The sequence below is a fragment of the Apteryx mantelli genome, chromosome 9, assembly GCF_036417845.1.
Source record: "Apteryx mantelli isolate bAptMan1 chromosome 9, bAptMan1.hap1, whole genome shotgun sequence".
Classification (NCBI taxonomy): Eukaryota; Metazoa; Chordata; class Aves; order Apterygiformes; family Apterygidae; genus Apteryx; species Apteryx mantelli.
Genome location: NC_089986.1, coordinates 28,135,019 through 28,154,807, shown reverse-complemented (window position 1 = coordinate 28,154,807; position 19,789 = coordinate 28,135,019). Strand labels below are relative to the sequence as shown.

At 39.8% G+C, this 19,789-nt stretch overlaps 1 protein-coding gene across 6 annotated transcripts; it reads right to left on the bottom strand.

The window, feature by feature from the left end:
• Positions 1–783: 783 nt before the first annotated feature.
• Positions 784–19,440, bottom strand: IWS1 (interacts with SUPT6H, CTD assembly factor 1). Of its 6 annotated transcripts, none has more exons than XR_010885051.1 (16): positions 19,270–19,440; positions 18,700–18,815; positions 11,501–12,449; positions 10,666–10,858; positions 10,362–10,419; positions 9,909–10,009; positions 8,977–9,127; positions 7,121–7,203; positions 6,733–6,862; positions 5,103–5,220; positions 4,210–4,321; positions 3,963–4,019; positions 3,655–3,766; positions 2,899–3,059; positions 2,290–2,437; positions 1,104–1,184 (listed from the first exon to the last, which is right to left on the bottom strand). XR_010885051.1 is itself a non-coding variant. In XM_067301992.1 (15 exons), the coding sequence occupies exons 1-14, from the start codon at positions 19,301–19,303 to the stop codon at positions 2,931–2,933; spliced, it is 2,343 nt and encodes a 780-aa protein (XP_067158093.1). In that variant the 5' UTR covers positions 19,304–19,440; the 3' UTR covers positions 1,108–1,190; positions 2,899–2,930. The 6 variants fall into 6 exon arrangements, 3 of the variants coding, with proteins under 3 accessions (XP_067158094.1, XP_067158092.1, XP_067158093.1); XR_010885050.1 differs by having other exon boundaries at positions 1,108–1,190; XR_010885052.1 differs by lacking the exon at positions 2,899–3,059 and having other exon boundaries at positions 1,108–1,190.
• Between the last annotated feature and the right edge of the window lie 349 nt (positions 19,441–19,789).

Here is a 19,789-nt window from a genome sequence, read left to right as displayed (position 1 = left end):
CATTTGTGCTACCCAAACATTAAAAAAAATAATATAAAATAAAATAATAATATAATAAAATAATAATAAAATAAAATATATAAAATAAAATAAAGATCACGGCTGTCAGCCATACAAAATGACGTCATGGCAGTATTGAGCCCATGCAGCAAAGGCTCCATACTGCCACTCTAAGTGCTGAATAAAACATTCAGAGCCAGGGGGAGGAGAAGAGTGCCTATCAATCTGAGATTCAGTTTCCTTGAGCAGTCTTACTAACCTTGATTCAAAAGTCTGGTTTACTTGAAAAATAATCTGTTCATGCTATCTATCACACTTCACATCATGCCCTTCGGCTGCATCCATTTGTTTCTCCATAGCATGCGCTTTGGAAGGCTTTGCCGCGATCTTTTATCAGGGAAGATCAATAACAGTTTAATATTGCAGTCTTACTTACAGCAAGCATTTTAGCTCCAAACCTCTGGAATTTTTAGCAGTAGGCCTGCTGATCTCTTCTTGAGCTTTGCAGCGTGGGCTGAAAAAAGGAATCCTTAGAGTGGGAGATGGTCAGTATTTCTGACATCAAATCCAATATATGCAGATCTCCAAATGTGGAACAACTGATTAAAATTCAAGGCACCAAATAAAGAGGAAATGGAAAATGGTAAACACAAAATTGACAATTACTAGATTTTTCCACACACCAAGTACACACTTCTCTCCAAATTTCAGATATTCACTCTCTTCTCCTCAGCGTTCCACACATATATCATCATGAGCAAACAACAGACAGCCCCCCCCAAAAAAAACAGAAGGATGTTTTATTGTCTAAAGTGTTGCAATACAACAAATACTTGATCTGTACAAAGGACACAATAGAGCAAGTTTAAATACAATCAATCAGGAGAAAGTAGTCCCCATGTTCACAGTCCTCAGACAACATCTTATACCAGAACCTGAACCAACAATTTAAAGATTCACTAAAAAAACCCAAACAAGTTGTTAAAAAATTTAAAGGTCTCCAAAGAGTCTATGGGTGTATGTCTTACAGCAGAGGTCATGGGGTATTCTGCGGAGGGTCACAATGGCATCTTATTACCCTCAATGCTGATTTTCACTGCATGGGCCGATCTGCTTTTTTTCCTGATATCTGTGAATTTCCGCATCTGTTTGTCCAGTCGACTCACCCCTTTCTTAGAGGTCCCCTGGAACTTAAAAAATAAAACTAATAATTACCACTGAAAAAAAGCAGACGTCCCAGAGGTTCCAGAGAAGTGATACATGCAAGGTTGCAAACCTGCAACAGGGGTCTGATGAAGTCACTGCTGATTTCCAACTTCTTTTTGTGCCTGTCCCCCGCCCCCTCCCACAAGGATAAACAGTTCCCCCGATATATGCATCGCATATATGGAAACAGTCACACTCACAAACATCACACAGTAAAGCTTTCAGATTACAGGGGTTAACATAACCATGTTAGTTGTTTACATGCTGGCTGAATATACAGTTTGGAATAGTTCTAGTATCTACATTGACTGGAGTTCAGTGTCAGAAACACACCTCACTACAGCGTCACACAAACAGGCCTCCCTCCTGAGGATGGAAAATTTTTAGATATGACCCCACAGTAACTGAGTTGGATCAAGCTGACATATCAATTCCAAACTGCAATTTATTTTAAAAGGCCACTGATTAGTACTTATAGAAAAAGAGATCATTGGGAAAAAAAAGGAAGGAATGAGGGAAGCAAAAGAAATTTCTAAGAAATCTGGCCTTACAAATTATTACAAGAGTTATTGCATTTCATTTCTGTATTTTGTTTAACTGCAGTTGAAAAACTGAGATGATGCAGCAGGTATTTTGCACGGCTTTTATAGTGATTGTATAGAGAAACACCACTGAAGACAAACAGTAAGGTACTTTCAATCCAAAGCCACTACTTCCTAGAAAGCAATTTCCCCCCTTAGACAACAGAAAAAAAGTGAATGTTGGAAACTTTACACCTTTTAAGTTTGGGAAAAACAGAGATATCCAAAATATGCTACTTGATATCTGACAAAAACATATTTTAGAATCTGAACCTCTTGTTCCCATCACTGGGGAAGGAACTCCCAACACACTGATTTAAAAATGAGCTTTATCCATAAAACAGAGAACTGTTTACTGGAATTGTAGCTGGAATTTCACAGTTTTTAAAAAAATGATTTATAAATAAATATGAAGCTTAAAATCAACAGTCATCTACCATTTTTTAACACCCCTGCTCACAGAACTGAAATGCAGACTAAAAATTGTCAAAACAATTCTCACATTGATATATATCACTGATCGATCTCCCTCCACCCTGCATTCACAGCAGGGGATTCTTCTCCCTCAAGTCGTCAGAGGTCTCATTCTCTACCTGCTGTCAGCCACCCCCTAATGTCTCACATCACTTAACTTCCTTGGAAAAGTTGGCCTGAAAAATATTTTTATCTTGTTTGTACCAGTAAAACATCAGCCACAGAGGTTAGTATACAGTGACACAAGGTACTATATTAAGGGCTAAGAATTCCTGTCCATCAGTTCAGGTAAATCTGGAAAGCCTAATTAAGTCAGAAGAAGTTTCACAATGCTAGACTTCCTTATCTGTCAAGCATTCAAAACCACAGACGCAAAACTACTTTTGAGTGCAGGTATTTTCATTTAATACCTGTCATTTGGGAACCCTGAAGCTGTAGAGGCAGATATCACGGTAGATGTTATGTGCTACAGCGTATTTTCTCCTGTACACGTTCCCTTTGAGGTCAAAGTACAGACATTAGGGAATACAAGGAGAGTTTTCCAAGTTTAAGGTGGGGGATACACACTCCTTTCCTATATGTGCAAACTGCCCACAGCTGAAGCACATGCACTGTTCACACCTCCCTTGAGGGATACCTCTCAAACTTGGGGAAGGCAGAGTGTCATGGCTACAGGGGCATCCTGTTGCCTTCAATGCTGAACTTGATGGCTCGATGCACTTTGCTGAGTCGTTTCTGTTCAGCAAACCGTCTCTTGTGCTTTTCCAAGCGACTAATACCTCTCTTAATAGTCCCGGGCTAGAAACAATATCTCAATTAATGCAAGGAAGGAAAGATAACAGCAGAAAGAGCACAGTTTCATTATTACTTATTCCATTTACACGTTTTACCATGTACTCTGCCTTTAAATTAAATGTACAAGGTAGGTGGATGAATCAAATAAAGCAAGGCATAGGCCTCTACTGAAGCTGTTAACTCTTACCAAAACTTTGATGTTTTCCCAAACTGGGATATTATGAGAAGAATATGATACAAAAAAAACAGAGGTATAAAAACCATCAGTGACAGACTGATCAAATTACTACTTCATTTCAAAATGCTCTAAAATAAGAGGCCTTCAGTCAGATTCTCAGCCTTGATATAGAACAGTTAAAATCTCTCTCTGATAAGAGAAGCAATGATGCCTGAGTGAAGGAATTTGACGGGCTTAACATAGCCCACTTGACAGCAGAGCTTACGGTCTACTCAAATTAGAAAGGCACATGAAAAGAAGTGCTCTATTGTACAGTAAGAGCAGCATTAAGGTGACAAAGATTCCCAGGCTTAACCGCAGAGAGCGCAAGGACAGAGTCAGTAAAAGAAGCTAAGCTCTTCCCCACACCACAGTGCTTACCCTGGAGGACTCCATTTCCACATTCCACTTTGGCCTGACCACATAGTCCTTGTTGGAGGGCATTGGCACCCTCGCGCGAGCACAGAATCCAGGGTCTCCGGGTCGGAGTGCCCTGCAAAAAACCAAGATGTTACTGCCGGAAGTCTTGAACAGAAACAAGCACAGTGTGTTCCTCTGCTGAAACAAAGTACATAGCCTCTGCCTTTAAAACCACAGAGCAACTGCATACTGTTAGCACTGCTAAAATACTTTTCTTTTCCCCAATCAAAAAAAAAAAAAAAAAACCCACCACACACAACTCAACCTACTTTTCCTCTCCTGTCAACACTTTCTCCAGGTCCCTGCGAGGGGTCTGACCACCAGAGCTGCAAGAAAAAAAAAAAAATTTACAGGTATCCATACACAGGGAACAATGGTAATTTTAGAAGGCAATCAAGTGTGATAAGGGAAATAAAGGAATAGTGATTTCTGACCTTTTTTCCCTCTTAAAATTTATACGTATTTTTCTTGGAATCTCAGAAATATAGCTTTCATATTTTTGCCTGCTATTCCTACCTGCTCAATCTCCTCCGCTGAGGCATCTGTTCCAAATCTCTCTGTTCCCTCTCTTCTCTTGTCATGCCTTTGTAATTTGAGGTAAGGCCAAAGATGGGTCGAGACCATTCATCTGTTAAAAAAAACCACCCACACCCTGGTACTTCAGCACATCACTAGGCATATAAAGGTTTACCTCCAAAGCATTCCAATGATCCTAAATACCACTTTCAAAGTTCACAGCAAGCATTTGTGCTTCCTCTCTACCATCAAACAAATGATTTTTAAAGATTTTTAAGATTTCAGGAAAACCCAACCTCTTGGACAATAAGAAAGAGCCTTCATCCATAAAGTTTCTCGCTAATGCCTGCGTTGCTGGAATCTCTCCCAGCCCTTAGAATACTTAATGTCGGGAACTCCTGCATGCCACAGTGAGCGCTATTTTAGAAATATGTAAATAGTTCCTAGAGAACAAAACAAGTTTAGAATCAGTTTGCAGTCATTCAAGATGGAATGCACTGCACATAACTACAGCTGCTTAAGAAGTAAACGTTTAGACATCTAGGTAGCCTCTAAAGTCCATGAAAAGTGTGGGATAAACAGTCTTCCAGCAGCACCTTCTTCCTTTGTTACATACAGATGAGGCCTGGACAACCAGTTAAGAGAGAATTTGGGCAAAATAAACGCCATCCTCTGGTTTTAGAACAAGAATGAAAGAAACAATAAAGATGCATATGGAAGTAAGTATAACAGTGTTTGTTAAGAGTTTTGCAAGCAAAGTGATTAAACAGATGAGACTCCTATATTGCAGAATCATTCTCTCTACTAACAAAAACACACAGCAGAAAGACTGATGCAGAAATTAAGTCGTCAGTGAAATGTCACTGAAGCAACGCAAAGGGAGGTTTACATACTGATTAGCTTCCCCGCCATATCCTTGTTAGGTCTCGACTCTTTGGGGTGTTTGTAAAGGTACATCACAGCTCGTCCAATCCCACTGTGCTTCAGGGTCTCTTGGCTCACACTGGGCAGCTGGAAGATAAAAGAAAACAGTCAGAAAGTAGCAAGAAATGACATCTGAACATTAACAGTGCCAGCTGTTATTGAAGTCCAAGCAGATAATGAACTTTACAAAAAGCAGAACTTATTTTCGTGATAATCATAACAGAAGAGAGTATTTTTCATTTTAGCACCACCAATCAGTTAAAGGTTAAAGTATCAAACACCAAAACCTAGTAATTTACCTTAACAGCTTTGTTTCTTAAACACAAAACGAACCAAGTTTCTAAAGCATTTTCTCCAAATGCTCTTTTACTAATATTATTCCAGAATAAAGCTACTGCCTTCTAAGCACTCATTTCATAATGATAACAATCTATGTGGCAAAAGGTGTCAAATAACCAGCTTTGTTACAAACACTGAAGGTCTTTACACCAAGTATGACAGGCTTCCCAAGTGCACCACACACTTCACTATGCCAAAAAAGAGGAGGAAAGAAACAGCCATCTGCCACAGCCAAAGTAAAGAAAGGAATAAAACAGCCCCAATGAGAAAAACTCATAAAGGAGTCCATTTAGCTACTGGTTACTGATTTATTTGCGTTGCAATTTAACAATGCCATGGATACAAAAAGACCTAAGTTGGCTCCATGAACACCTAGCTCACCTGGCAATACAATGACTACATCAACTCTAGAAAACAAAGAAACAAACAAACAAAAAAAAGCTGATTCCGGCAGCATAAAGCAGAGTTAGTATACAGTGCTGGACCCAACTTGGTTAAATGCAGTTTAAATACAGATTAGATACAACTATATACTTTGTATGTATATTTGAAACAAGTAGGCAGGGCCAAATAATCTAAGTTCGGGTAGAAATTTTGCAAATTCTTATGCAAAGACAAAGGCGTACAGAACTTCAATCAGTTATGGTACCACAACAGAAATTTTGCTTCTACTTCATTATTGAGACTATGCTACACTTTAATTTGTCGTCAGTGCATTCATAATGTAAGTGACTAATCACAATATACGAGCCACAGAGAAAAAGGGAAGATGAGTGACATAGCAGTTCAGATTTATCAGGAATCTAGAAATGCCACACCATCAAGTTCTTTGAGGAAGGATAACGAAGTTAATGCATGTAGTTCACCTGCGATCTCAAACTCAGATTGCAGCACAATCTTACTTCTTATGTTTTAGAGCTTTAGAAATGTCCTTGGGCCTGCTGCTAGAAGAGCTATTTGCCTTATTGTGCAAACATGGGGAAAATTTTTAACAGCAACAATTAGGTGTCTACAATTCCCTAGTCAAATTTTGTTCAGCTAGACAGCATATCTACAACATAGGAAATACTTATTGAAATGACTCAATTTCTAAACCAAACACATCCATTCTGCAATTTGCTTCTTCCTGTATTTCACTGCTAGCAGTGCTAGTCCACTGGTAGCAGTAACAGTATGTTTCCCTCCATAAATTTCCCTAAAACACGATTGTAAAGCCATGGTGAAGCCATGAATCAAATATGGTTAAAGTCAGTTTCAAACCTCTTGCAGGATCTTCAGAAGTTCTTCTCGTATCTTTAGTGCTGGCAGACTTCGGTCTGGAAGAGGAGAAAGCCACTCTTTGATAGCAGACATAACACCACTATCGATGAAAGTTTCTTTGAGGTCCTGCCTAGAAAGTTTTAAGTAAAGAGAAGCCGCAAAGTCATACAATGTAAATCTTAAGATGTGATGTACAATAGTACATTTTAGGCTGCTTCAAGTTAAACGATCAGCTTTTACGTTTTTGAGAGGCCACCTAGCTCCAGCATTTAACTGGAATGAAGAAAAAGGTTTCGTTACTTACTCGGTACAACTGTAACGTTACTCTGTCAAATCTTCCTATTTCCAGTAACCCCAAGATAATTAACTGGGAGGATGACACACTTACTTTTTAAGATGCATAACTACAGTTGGTAGCAAAGTTAATTTCTTTAGTGCTGGTTTCTTTTGTGTATTCAGCTGTCGATCCTCCTGCAGGGAGTTTAAGTAGTACAACTTAATCATGAGGAAAGCAGCAATTCTCATCCCTTATGACGTTTACAATAAAGACAATCTATTACTAGAGAAGTGCAATTTGGGGAAATTACACTAACTTTATCCCCTGCTCCACCTTCTTACAGCCCCAAAACAAATTTTATATAAAGATCACCCCTAAAGAGGGGTCCCTGCTTAGTCAACATTTTCCTTAAAAGCTTCTCATGTAAGAGATTTCCCCCTAGAATTACATATTTTTCTACTTTAAAGTTTTAGGACTATTGCAATAAACTGGAGTTTTGCAGCGTCCTCCTTATTAGCTATGCACAGTTAACACAGAAACGTTGTTAGTAAAATCTCATCTGAATAACAGTAAAAAAAAAAAAAACCAACCAAAACAATGATAAATACGTACATTCACTGCACATAAGAATATAATGGTATAACCTAAAGTTTAGGATGAAGGTCCATGTAATTAACATAAGAGCTAACACGCACCATGTGCACAAACAAAAAGTCTCAGTTTCAGAGAGACTACCAACACCCTAATCTCACAATGTCTGTTCAGTACCTGGGCTCACATCTCAAAAAGACCCATTACAATCAACAGGCCTCTCTCCTGCTACAGTGATACTTTTCCACTCACGCTTAATCCACTGAAGGCTCTTTCTACAATGTTTTTTTTTTTACTGCAATGAAAGAGATTCTTCTAATGCCCTTCTCCCCCCTTGTCCCTCTTCATATCCCAAAATGGTTTGACAGGGACATGCTAGAGAACTAGAGACACCTGCTGTCTTTGACAAGCACTAATCATTTATATAAAATATTAAAAAAAAAGTTAGTGAAAAGAAGCCAAATCTATTAAGATCTCAGCAGATAATAAAATCAGGGGAAAAGCCCTTCTCAAGCAAAAGCTATCCACAGCACTGGAGCTCAGTTCTTCCTTCTCTCCAGTATTTCAAACTTTAGGGCTTCAAACATCTGACCAGGATCTTGTCAAAGACCAAGGAAGCCTCAGTTGTCTGCCAAATCACTATCTCACTCTCCCCTTCCTCCTCAAACACATCATCCTTCTTATCTTGTTCTCAGAAATACTTTCTTGATATTCGTAAGCTTCCTCTTTCTAAAGTCCCCTGCATATTCCCCCAAACTGCTTGTGATGACTTTTGCAATGCTATTTGTTCATTTGACTACTACTCCAACCAAACTAGAGAGATAACAAAAGATACTTGAGAAACAAAACAACTCCAATAAACCCTGCACAGTAACATGTTAAGCATGACTCCTTGAAAGAAGCAGTCTGCCGAGGCTTATTTCTTTCCCATAACTGAGTTGCTCTGTCATCTTACCACAGTACCATCATTCAAGCAGTTTAGAAAAGGTTATGTCCTAACTGTTTATTCTGGACAAACCTCAAAGTACTACATATGCAAGTAATTGTATGATGAAATTAAAACATAGTCCATTTCTCAGTGTTCGAGATAAGCATTCATATTTTATAGTATACGTATTCACTCCTTTTTTATTGAACATTTGATCTCAGCTGATATAGCTGGTTTAACAGACTTAACTGATCTTAATTTTTTAATATGAAAAGTTTTTCTGAATTTCAACTGAAGAAAATTCTTGAATTTAGATACTGGAAGCTCTCAGTAATGTACAGATTATTGCTCCTGAGAACAAGGCAGTTTTCTATGTTTGACCTGATACAAGATTTTCCCATAGAACAGAACTAGATTTTGAGGTGTCCTTGGAACCTAGAAAACTCACCTCAGCAGCTTCATTCATCTTAACAATCATCGCACTGACCACATCATCTGCATCACTAATAAAAGTCCCACCATCACGGTTTCGTCTGCGCTTGCCACTCATACTCTTCTTTCGTTGCAGCATCATGTCAAAATCTGACATGAAGTCCATACTGAAATGCAAGAAGAGAATTTGCTGATGGTCAGAAGAGGGTTAAGGCTACTCTGTCTTTATATAAAATAGCTTTGCATTTCTGCATCATAACCTTTCCAAAAATCTCCAAGAATTCTACAAGTATTATGTTTCAATGTCCCTGTACAATAATTAGATATCCTCAGTTTACAAACTGAGAAACTAGCAAACAAAAGGCTTTGGTGGCTCAGAGATGCCCTCAAAAGCCTACAAGATGACCTTCTAGCTTGTTGATATAGCTAACATGATGTACGCATTTGATACCCAGGGTTCAAGATGGGCAAAAGCTGTCACTGAAGCTGACAAGAATTTTGCTTTCCTATACTGGCAATACACTGCTCTTTCACTACTGGAGCAGGCAAGAAGGAAATGGGAGACAGGCTAAGTGCAAGTCTTGCCACACCTTGTCTCCTAACACCAGCAGAGAAGCACACCTGGGACTGCGATACTCCTACACATGGCCCAATGCTGAACTGCTAGAAGGAGAAAAACACTGATCAGATGTTAGTTTCACTCAGCTTTTGATGGGAGCTACTCTTCTCTGGAGCAGCAGCATAGGTAATCTGCTCTTGATTGAAAAGTGACTCAATTGTAGAAGTGAAGAGAGGAACTTATGTCATGGTCTTTGAGAACACACATTACTGTAGAAATGCAGTCCCCTGCTTTTCTAAACCAGCATGTCTAGTCAGTCTTTGGAGGACCCCTTTCACAGAAATCTTGTATTTGCCAGTAACAAATGAGTATACAACACACTGACTTACTGCTTCCCTCTTTTGATGTTATCATCAGAATCTGACTCATCTGCTGTCTCCTTCATGTCTGTTTCAGCCTTCTCTTCTTCCAAGTCTTCCTGGTTAAAACCCTGATGATAAAGACAGTGCAAGTCAGCATACAGATGGAGACTGAGCATCTACTCAGGTACCTGACTGGTATTTTAAAAGCTTCCTCTAGATCCTCTTCAGTCTTCTTTCAAAGAGAAACAAGGCTTCATATTTTCACCTGTGACTTTCATACAGATGACTCTTCCAACAGAAGAGCTGTAGAAGTTACCTAACTTAAAGACTACCTCAGCAAGTCCGGCATAGACATAAAGCTTCCCTACTGATACAGCATATCCCTGAACATGAATTCAAACCTGAACAGGCATTCTGGAATAGCTTCCCACGGAGATTAGCTCTGGCAACAAAACAAGAGCCACCCACAATAACACTTACTGTAAATTCCTCTTCTTCCTCATCACCAGATTCTCCAAATATATCTGCGATCAGGTTCCTGTGAAAGCAATAGTAACATTCATCTATTTAAGACAGCACTAGTGAGCAGTGCATTTTCCTGGGAAGTTTCTAATATGATTGTGGGGAGATCTACCTTTCATTCTGACACCTACTATTGACCTTTCTCTTCATACCACCAGTGAAGGTGGACATTCATTCTCTGGTTGGGATTCATCCATTTTCCATCAAGATCAGTCTCACTATCTGCAACCCGGAAGGGATTCATATTCACAGAAACACTTACTCTTGCTCATTTCCAGATTCACTGTCACTTCCAAACAGATCTTTCTCTTCTTTTTTCTTCCCAGCATTCTCTTTCCTTTCTTCTTCTTCTTCACTGTCTGATACAGTATTTTTCTTCCTTTTATCAGATTTCTCTGAAGCAGCATCGCTATCTGATTCTTCGACATCAGAAAGAATTCGTACTTTTTTTGCAGCTGCCAAAAAAAGGAGCATTATTACTTGTCCAAGTAACAGAGAAAACAACTGGTCCTCCCAAATAGCTATTCTCTCTCAGATTCTGTCTGGACAAGAGCAAAGCTGACTAGCCTTCCTACATTAAATCAGTGCCCTCTCTACAAACGAACACGTCCATTCTAAAGTCTATCTTATTCAGTCAGTAACTGAATGTGTGTGTGTGCACGCATGTGTGTGTACATATATATATAACATCTACCCATAAAAAAACCTGTAATTTCAAAACTGATTCTCACCCGTAGCTTCAAAAGAAAAAGAAAAGACCACAGAAAAAAATGACTAAAGAAGTAACAGCTAAGTATTAAATAAATGATTGTAACAGGAATAATAAACACTAAAACAGATGCCATATGAAGCAGACTCTTTGCAAAAAGCCTTCTTTTACTTCTATTAAATCTACTTATTACTCATAAGCGTTAGATACACTCACATGCAAATGCATTTAGAACAGTGTCTTTTTCAAAGCGCAGTTGCAATCTAAAAAACAAACTTGCTGTGGAGTTTCATATTCACCTTAGATGCTTTATTCACATGAAAATAATGAATCAACTGTAACGCTACTGCTTGTCACATCACATTATTTTCACACTGTATTTCCTTACGTGTTTTCTCATTGTCATCCTCACTGTCAGAAAGTACAGCTGTTTTCCTTTTCACTGTCTTCTCCTCCTCTTTCTCTTCTTCATCACTGTCTGATATTTTTCGTCTTTTAGGACCGTCCTCTTCACTGTCGGAGCCCTGAAATCCTTCTCTCACAGGTTCGTTATCTGAATGATGAGAATCATTCTGCACCTCCTCCTTCCTGTCCTCCCCATCACTATCATCAGACTCTACTTCTTGTTTGTGTCTGGAAACATCCTCACTCTCCGAGTCACTGGCCGGCTGCTTGCGGAGCTCCTCGCTCTCCGAGTCACTAGCCGGCTGCTTGCGGAGCTCCTCACTCTCCGAATCACTGGCCGGCTGCTTGCGGAGCTCCTCACTCTCCGAGTCACTGGCCGGCTGCTTGCGGAGCTCCTCGCTCTCCGAGTCACTGGCCGGCTGCTTGCGGAGCTCCTCGCTCTCCGAGTCACTGGCCGGCTGCTTGCGGAGCTCCTCGCTCTCCGAGTCACTGGCCGGCTGCTTGCGGAGCTCCTCGCTCTCCGAGTCACTAGCCGGCTGCTTGCGGAGCTCCTCGCTCTCCGAGTCACTAGCCGGCTGCTTGCGGAGCTCCTCGCTCTCCGAGTCACTAGCTGGCTGCTTCTGTGATTCCTCATTTTCAAAATCACTGCTCTGATCCCTTTGAGGTTCTCCATTTTCAGAGTCACTCACTCGATGATTTAAGGCATCCTCGTTTTCAGAGTCACTTAAATGCTGATTTGGACGGTCCTCAGTATCAGAATCACTGTCTTTCCCTCCGTGAGCTGCTTCATTGTCTGAATCACTTACATTGTGATTTGGAGGCTCCTCATTATCTGAGTCACTGTCTTTTTGCCTCGGAATATCTTCATTTTCAGAGTCTGTCATACGAGGCTCTCCCATTTGACCATCGTCTTCTCCATCACTGTGTTCATTCTAGAAGAGAAAAATAATCTCAGGCAACTAAGCAAAGAAACTAAAAAAGGAAACAAAAGCCGTTCTAATTTTTTGCTTGCCTTCCCCCCGATTTGATTGCTCAAGATACTGCAGCCTGAAAATTTTTCTATACAGAAATAACTATTATACAAGCCGCATCAAGGGACTTGCTATCAAATATTTCAGAGCAAGAAAAATATTAAAAGATCAGTGGAAGCCCCTCCACTTTGCTGCTCAATCATATTTTGGACACGGTAACACAATGAAAAGAACTCTCAAATTAATACTTCTAAGAAAGGTCTGATTCCCCAAAGGTGAACATTTAGCACTTTTTTAAATAAGTCAGGCTTTCAAGAAGGTTTAGTCCGACTCCCCAGAAACAGGGCAAATAAAAAACCTCCCACAGTGATTTAAAAAAAAAAAAAAGTTTTCAAAGATTTTTTTTGTATGAAGTACATTTTACTCAAACTACACATGCATGACATTCCAGTGGAGCTCAAGAGCTTGTGCCTTTTCCCTCTTGGCCAAGAAAGCTTATTTAAGAGCACATCTAGACTGAAAGCCTACCAATTAACAATAAATTTCTGTTTTGAGAGGTGAGAATGTATTTCAAAAGAACAGATTTAATATCTTTCTCCTTTAAGTTGATAACTCCTATACCTATCCAGACATCTGAGAGATTCTATGCATGAACATGCTGGTCTTCTCAAAACTCTAGAAGTGAAATACAATCCTTTATTTCATTTTTTACACTGCAAAAATACTGAGCCACACACTCCATTTTTGGAAAAATCTTTTGCAAGCCACCTGTCAACATCATTACTGATAACAGAACATAAAGTTTGACTTCTACCTTTTCTAAAAAATCTAATTTTCTACTTGAAAAAATTTTTCAATATTGCATTTACCTGAGAAAAATCATTAGGCTATCTAAAATTTTCGTTTCATTAACTCAGCATACCTAAGACAGTCACCGTCACAATAATCCTGCTTTCAACCAAAGAGAACAATACTGCAATAGAAACTTCTTTTCTACAACTTCAGCTTCTCCATTTCTCAGCCAGGGTGAGCCCTTTCCTCAGGGGTGATTTTGTCTTTGTCTTCTCAGCTGTAGACTCCTTCCACCAACATCTTTGCAAACTGAGTACTTACTGTCCTAGGAGATACTTTAAGACTTGTACGTCTTGGAGCTTCCAAATCTTTTTCCGTTAGCAATTTAATTTCCTTGGAAGGACAGGCTTCCTATCTATTTTCTTTTTTTTCCTATATTCATCCTGCTCCCACATTCAGAACCATACACAATAGTTCAGGTGCTGAATCTATGCTGAATCTAAACCAAACACTACAATTAATCTTTATAATATATGAATAAGAGAATTTTATTTAAAACTAAAATTACTTAAGAACTATGCTCTCCAGAATTATACAAAGTGGTAAATAACATCACTTTTTAAGGTTTGGGATCTGACGCAATGCATTTATCCCCTTGGCTAACAAACTTTAAAATATTAACTGGTAAATGACTGCAGAATTACTGACAGAAAGATACTACACCATGGAAAAATCAGGACTACATAATTTTATAACATGCACTTCAAATATAGCTTTACTATTTCCGTGTTACTTAATGCTAGCTACAAAACAGCAGCTTCAATAATCTAAGTTAGTATCTCTCTTTCTACCATTTGCTCCTGTCACTACAGCAATGCAGGCCTTTCTAATAATTCTGATGGTAATATTCAGTATTTATTTGTTACCTCTACAGAAAGAAACCATGGTTCAGTTTGAATCTGAATTCAGACTTCTGAGGAATTAGATATGGAGATTAGGAAGTTACAGAACTGCACAACTGAGGTCTAAGACCTTACGCCCAATTACTCTTAGTTCATTATAGCTTATATCAGAATCTTAATTTGGTTGCCCTCTCCTGCACAGTATCACCCACTAACAAACTAGGAATGTGTGTATGTGACGTACTTTCTCTCACTGCATTATTTAAGATGGAAGAAAGCTGCAGCTCAAAACAGAACAGGAAAGGTAATTCTGACAGCAGTGTTATAGGTCAGGATCATTGAGAAGTACTATAATGCAGAGGTCTGCCCTGTAGTTGAAGCTTATTACAATAGAAATTCTTTAATCCTCATTTCCTCATCACCCCCCATTTAATGTTTGAATTTTTTGTCTACTTGTTTTCACTTGATTTCAGATGGCTAATGCCAAATAGGTACTGGTAATTACGTCAGCAGCAATAAGGGATTTTGCTAATCAAAACCAAAGAAAATAATACATCTACTCCTATTTAAACTATTATGCGCATCACCTTGCAGACTGTCGCTCTAGAAAGTCTTTGGTGAACATGTAATCAGAATTAAAAAGCAACTTGATTCCATAATGATTCTTAACGACTCAGTATTTCTAAGGTCAAAAGCGTGGCTGCAGGTTATATATTCAGAATATATTACTAAATTACAAAGAACTTCTATGCAAAATACTTGGTAAGAAGTCTTTACAATTATACAGCAGCATTACTAAAGCACTTTAGAACATCTTGAATCTCTAATCTGTTATTGCAAACTGACAATTGCTCTTTAGAAGGAAGAGGTTTGGGGAAGGGGAGCAGAAATGCATCCTAATTAGCTTACTCTGTGTTCATAGAGTGCTCTGCAAAACAGAATCCCAGTGAGGATTACAGCATCTGAACCTCACTCTAGTGTAATCACCTACAGAAGAACTGCTTAGAGAAAACACAGGAAAAGGCAGATATAGGTGTCCCTATCGAGACTGGGCAGACAGGCACCCATCTACTCTATTCCTGGATCAAGAAAGCACAAGCCAGAGCTAACCCAAAAACCAAATAGTTATATTAGCCAAGTCAATAAGCCCTGCGCAGAGATGACACACAACTAGCTCAGACTCAGCACCACATTAATGTAACCAGGCATCTTCTAAAGCAGAGCTGGGGCACAGCTGACTTGCTCAAAGCCTAGGTAGAACAGACATGCCCTGTCCACAAGCATCAATGCAAAGGTATTCTGAATACAAATAATGAATCTGTGGATGTTTTGGGATATACTTTGTACATAAAGCAGATGCAACTTTATGGTAAGATGACTAAATTCAGTAGAATAGTCTCCCCCACCACCTTTTTTTACTAGTTCGTCTCTAAAAAGATGCATTCAGAGAAATCATATGCATAATTTTATAGTTTTTTTATTTTTTCTTTTCTAAATACTTAAAGAAAAGATCAGACATCCTCACAAACAAGTAGGTCTCAGGTAATTGTTACTGCATTTTTCTCTAATTCCTTTGCTTTCTTTTCTTCCTCCTCTTTATCTATAAACTTTTTAATTCAGATGTCCTTAATTTTTTTTAACTGACATAATTCTACAATATGAGGCTTTAGTACAGTATAAAATAAGGAATACATCAAAATCAGATTTACAGTGTTATCCCTCTACATAAAATTTCAGTTAGCAAGTAGTTTATTGGATCAACATGCAACCACTTTTAAGATGCAATACTCTGATAATTTAGTAAGTTCAACAAAATTGACCTATCCACTACAAACTCATGAATGACAATTGTTAAACTAAGGCATAGATTAATCATCACAGGCAGATCAGAAAATTATGTTGTTTTCAAAAATCCGAGATATTTGTATGTTTGTTAACAGTTGCAGTCAAACCATAACTAAATTCATGAAGATAGCTGGGACTTGGTACAAGTGTAAGAATCTAAGTCATTAAAGATGCCGTATGAGCCTGACTTGAACAAACACTGTAAACATGATTTAATATTCATTACTGTACTAAAACTATGTGTTATCTATTTGTCTAAAACAGAATTGGTAAGGACATCAAGGAGAACATTTATAGATAAAGTGGGACTGGGGGAAGGAAAGCCAGAAAAGAATTGTGGAAAAGAAAAACCCACATACCTGAGACCTACATAAGTAATTCCTCAGGATCCCCCTTTTCTTTAAAGTTAAGAACCTGAAAAAAAAGTTTGAAAATTTAAAACTTCAGTTCTTTATATCTGAGTTCTAAATTAGAGACGAAATAGTAATTAAATAGACTTAACTGATTAGGCTGTCTCAAAGGTTTTATTACCTTTGAATGTCATTCCTCCCACATATTCCTAAAGATGAAGGAAATAAGAGGGTGAGAGATATTTTAGGATAAATAATATGATAAATCACTGAAAGTTACTCCTTTCAGAGAGAGTAGCTACACATTATCATTTGAGCTGAATTTTGAATTTGATGCAGGAAAAACATCAAATTACTAAGAATGTCATAGCAAAAGAAAATACTTAAAAAAACCCCAAATGTTTATGATTCGAACTGAATCAAATCAAGCATTAAAGCTTGAAGGTACACATCTACAATCAAGCAGAAGGGTTGTTTTTGTCTGGGTTTTTTAATTGCTTAGGGTTTGGGATTTTTTTTAATTGGACTTTCCAAAGTATTTTATCCACAGAGGAAGATTCAACAGCCATCACAGAACAAAGCCTTTAAAATACTGCTGGTACATGAAGAAGATTAGTCAATGATGATGATAGCGCCTAATGATATTTTCTGGTTATTTAAATTTGAAAAAGTCTTGCTGAAGACACAAATAAGAAGTCAACCATTTTTCTTTATGCCAGATTTCCAATTACTGTAGCACAGTAGATAAACTTAAAAACTCACAAGAACATAGATGAGTAAAATCAACTGACCAAGTTTTTATACATCAAAGAAAAACCTTAATTATATCAAAGTGGCAACAAAACTCTCTGTGCTCTCATCAGCAATGCTTTAGATGAAAATAGGAGTTAAAAAAGTACTAAATCCTTATCAAAGACACTGTTATTTCTCTCACACGAAAAAACATTTCTTCCTCTGCCAAAGCATTTCTTGACTGTCACAATAGGAGATAGTGCCTAACACCAAACCAGTTTCTTCTGTTGTAAATAGCAACACTTACCCACCCACCCCCCCAAAAAAACCCCTCCAAACTCTGCTTTACACTCAAATTCAAATAAACTGGAAGAACTTTCATTTTAAACTTATGAAAAATCTTCACCCACTTTCTAGCTCTGATGAAAGCAAGAATGCCAATAAAGAAAAAAAAAGGGGGGGGGGGGGGAGATGACTTGCAAGTTATACCATAGCAGAGTGAACCTGTAAGCCTTCTGAAGCATTTCAGTCTGTTACAGTATACCACATTACATATTTTAGGCAATTTTTAACAATACATAGCCACTGAAAACACAGTCAGAGCCAATCCTGAACTTTACACAAAATGCAATAGAATTTGCAGAACAGAATAAAGCAGACGATTACAATTTTGATGACTATCAGAAAGTTCACCAAAACATAACTTTACTAAGAGAAGACAGAATTTCATAGGCCAAAATTATCCCTTCCTGATAAGGTCCTAACAAGAAACATTCAGTGAGAAAGTTTGTTTGGCAGAGATCACACAGTCCGGAATTGGAAAAGAGGATCTCTATCTCAAGTCACAAAAATATCCCTGGAAATTAAGATTAGCCCAGGAGGTGTCCTAGAGATCCACAAGGAGCCTTCACCTCTATTAGAGCGCTCTTTCCACCCACAAAACTCAAACCACAATTTGAGCAACTCTCCTCCAAATACAACCCTGGATCAAAGTAACTTCACCCTTTCCACAGTGTAGGGTTCTCAGAACAAAAAGCCCTTCAGAGGAAAGAGAGGTGCTATATAGGAACCTTAGTCTCTTTTCCACATGGAGATCTACTCCTTTGTGAAAGACAAGGAGAAAAACATTGCACAAAATAGGCTTGAGAGGCAATTCTCTCTCATACCTGAGAGAAGTAAGATGGGAGAGTATTTACTCTTTAGCAAGAAAAAGTATGCCACTACAACATGTGGTTTTATATTAACACGCAAAATTTTAAGGCAAAACTCAAGATTTCTCAAAATTCGTATTAGGATTTCAAATCTAAAAAGTTTACCACTAACAATACCAAGAATAATATTCTTGCAACAGAGCAGCACAATATTAATCTTGTTCTATATAACAGGGAACACCATTATGGTAATTAAGGGGAAAAAGAACTACCCTACTTATTCGCCAAGGGATTACTTGTCAGTGTTCCTTCTGAAAGTAAAGTTTTGCCTGACAGCACCTTTAAAAACAAATCAGCGAAGACAGTAAGCCTCAGCTAAGAGAATACCAAAACCAACAAACAACTTACTTATTTGATTAAAAACAAAGTTTCAGTGTACCTCTGACTGATGCCCTACACTTCCATTCTCAGATCCGGAATGCTGCTCATTTACTTCATCTTCAGCATCAGATCCTGAATCTCGTTCATCTTGCACTGGAGTAGCTCCACCATCATCTATTCCAAAGGAAGAAAAGGAAAGAAAGTAAAACTCAATGACATCTCCCAGGGTTTAAGAAAGTATTGACAGTTATGACGATCAGGAAGGCAGGAAGTGCTACTAGGAGATTCCAGTTCCAGCACTGAGCCAGTACAGAGAAACAGGTGATATCCACTGGGGAGGTTCAGAACGGGCACAAGCCCACCACAGACACTCCCCAAAAAGAAGACCACAGAAACTACTTCTGGCAGGTACGCGAGCACTGACCGACACGTTCATCAAAATACCGAGCAAACGGCGTTACGCGAAGCGCCGTTTGGATGCAGCCAGGCGGAAGAGGGCCTGCCCCGGCCCGCCGGTGTCACCCCAGCGCCCCGGGCCGGCTGCGGGGCCCCGCCGCGCCGCGCCGCCACCTCCCCCACAGGCCCCAGCGCCCCGGCCGCCCGCGGAGGGACGCTCCCGCGCCGCTACCTGACTGGTCCCCGCCGTAATACTCGGTCTCCATGGCGGGCCCGGCCCCGCCTCCCCGCCGGGGCCTCGCGGCTGGCGGCGGGGCACAGCCCCAGGGCAGAAGTCGCCGCTAGGGCCCGCCGCCTCCGGACGCCGCCGCCGCCGCCCGACCCGCACAGGCCCAAAATGGCGCCTCCCCTCCGAACTGCCGGCGGCCGCCCCTGCGCATGCGCCAAGAGCACCGGCCACTCCCCCCGCGCGCCGGGAGGCCGGCGGCGGGGGGAGGGAAGCGCTCGTCTCGCGGGAGCCAAGTCTCGCGCGGCTTCGGGCGGCCGCCGCCGGGGGGCGCCGGGAGGCGGGGCGGGGCGGGGCAGTGGCGGCCGTTGGGCGGTGGCGCAGCGCCTGGCCCGGTGCAGCACCGTGTGGGAGACCTGAACCCAAGGATGGATAAAAGCACCGCCGGCCCCTTTCCAAGCCCCCCGGGTCATTCCTGTTCCAAATCATCCCAGGGCTACAGGGCAGTGAAAACAGCGCTTGTGGC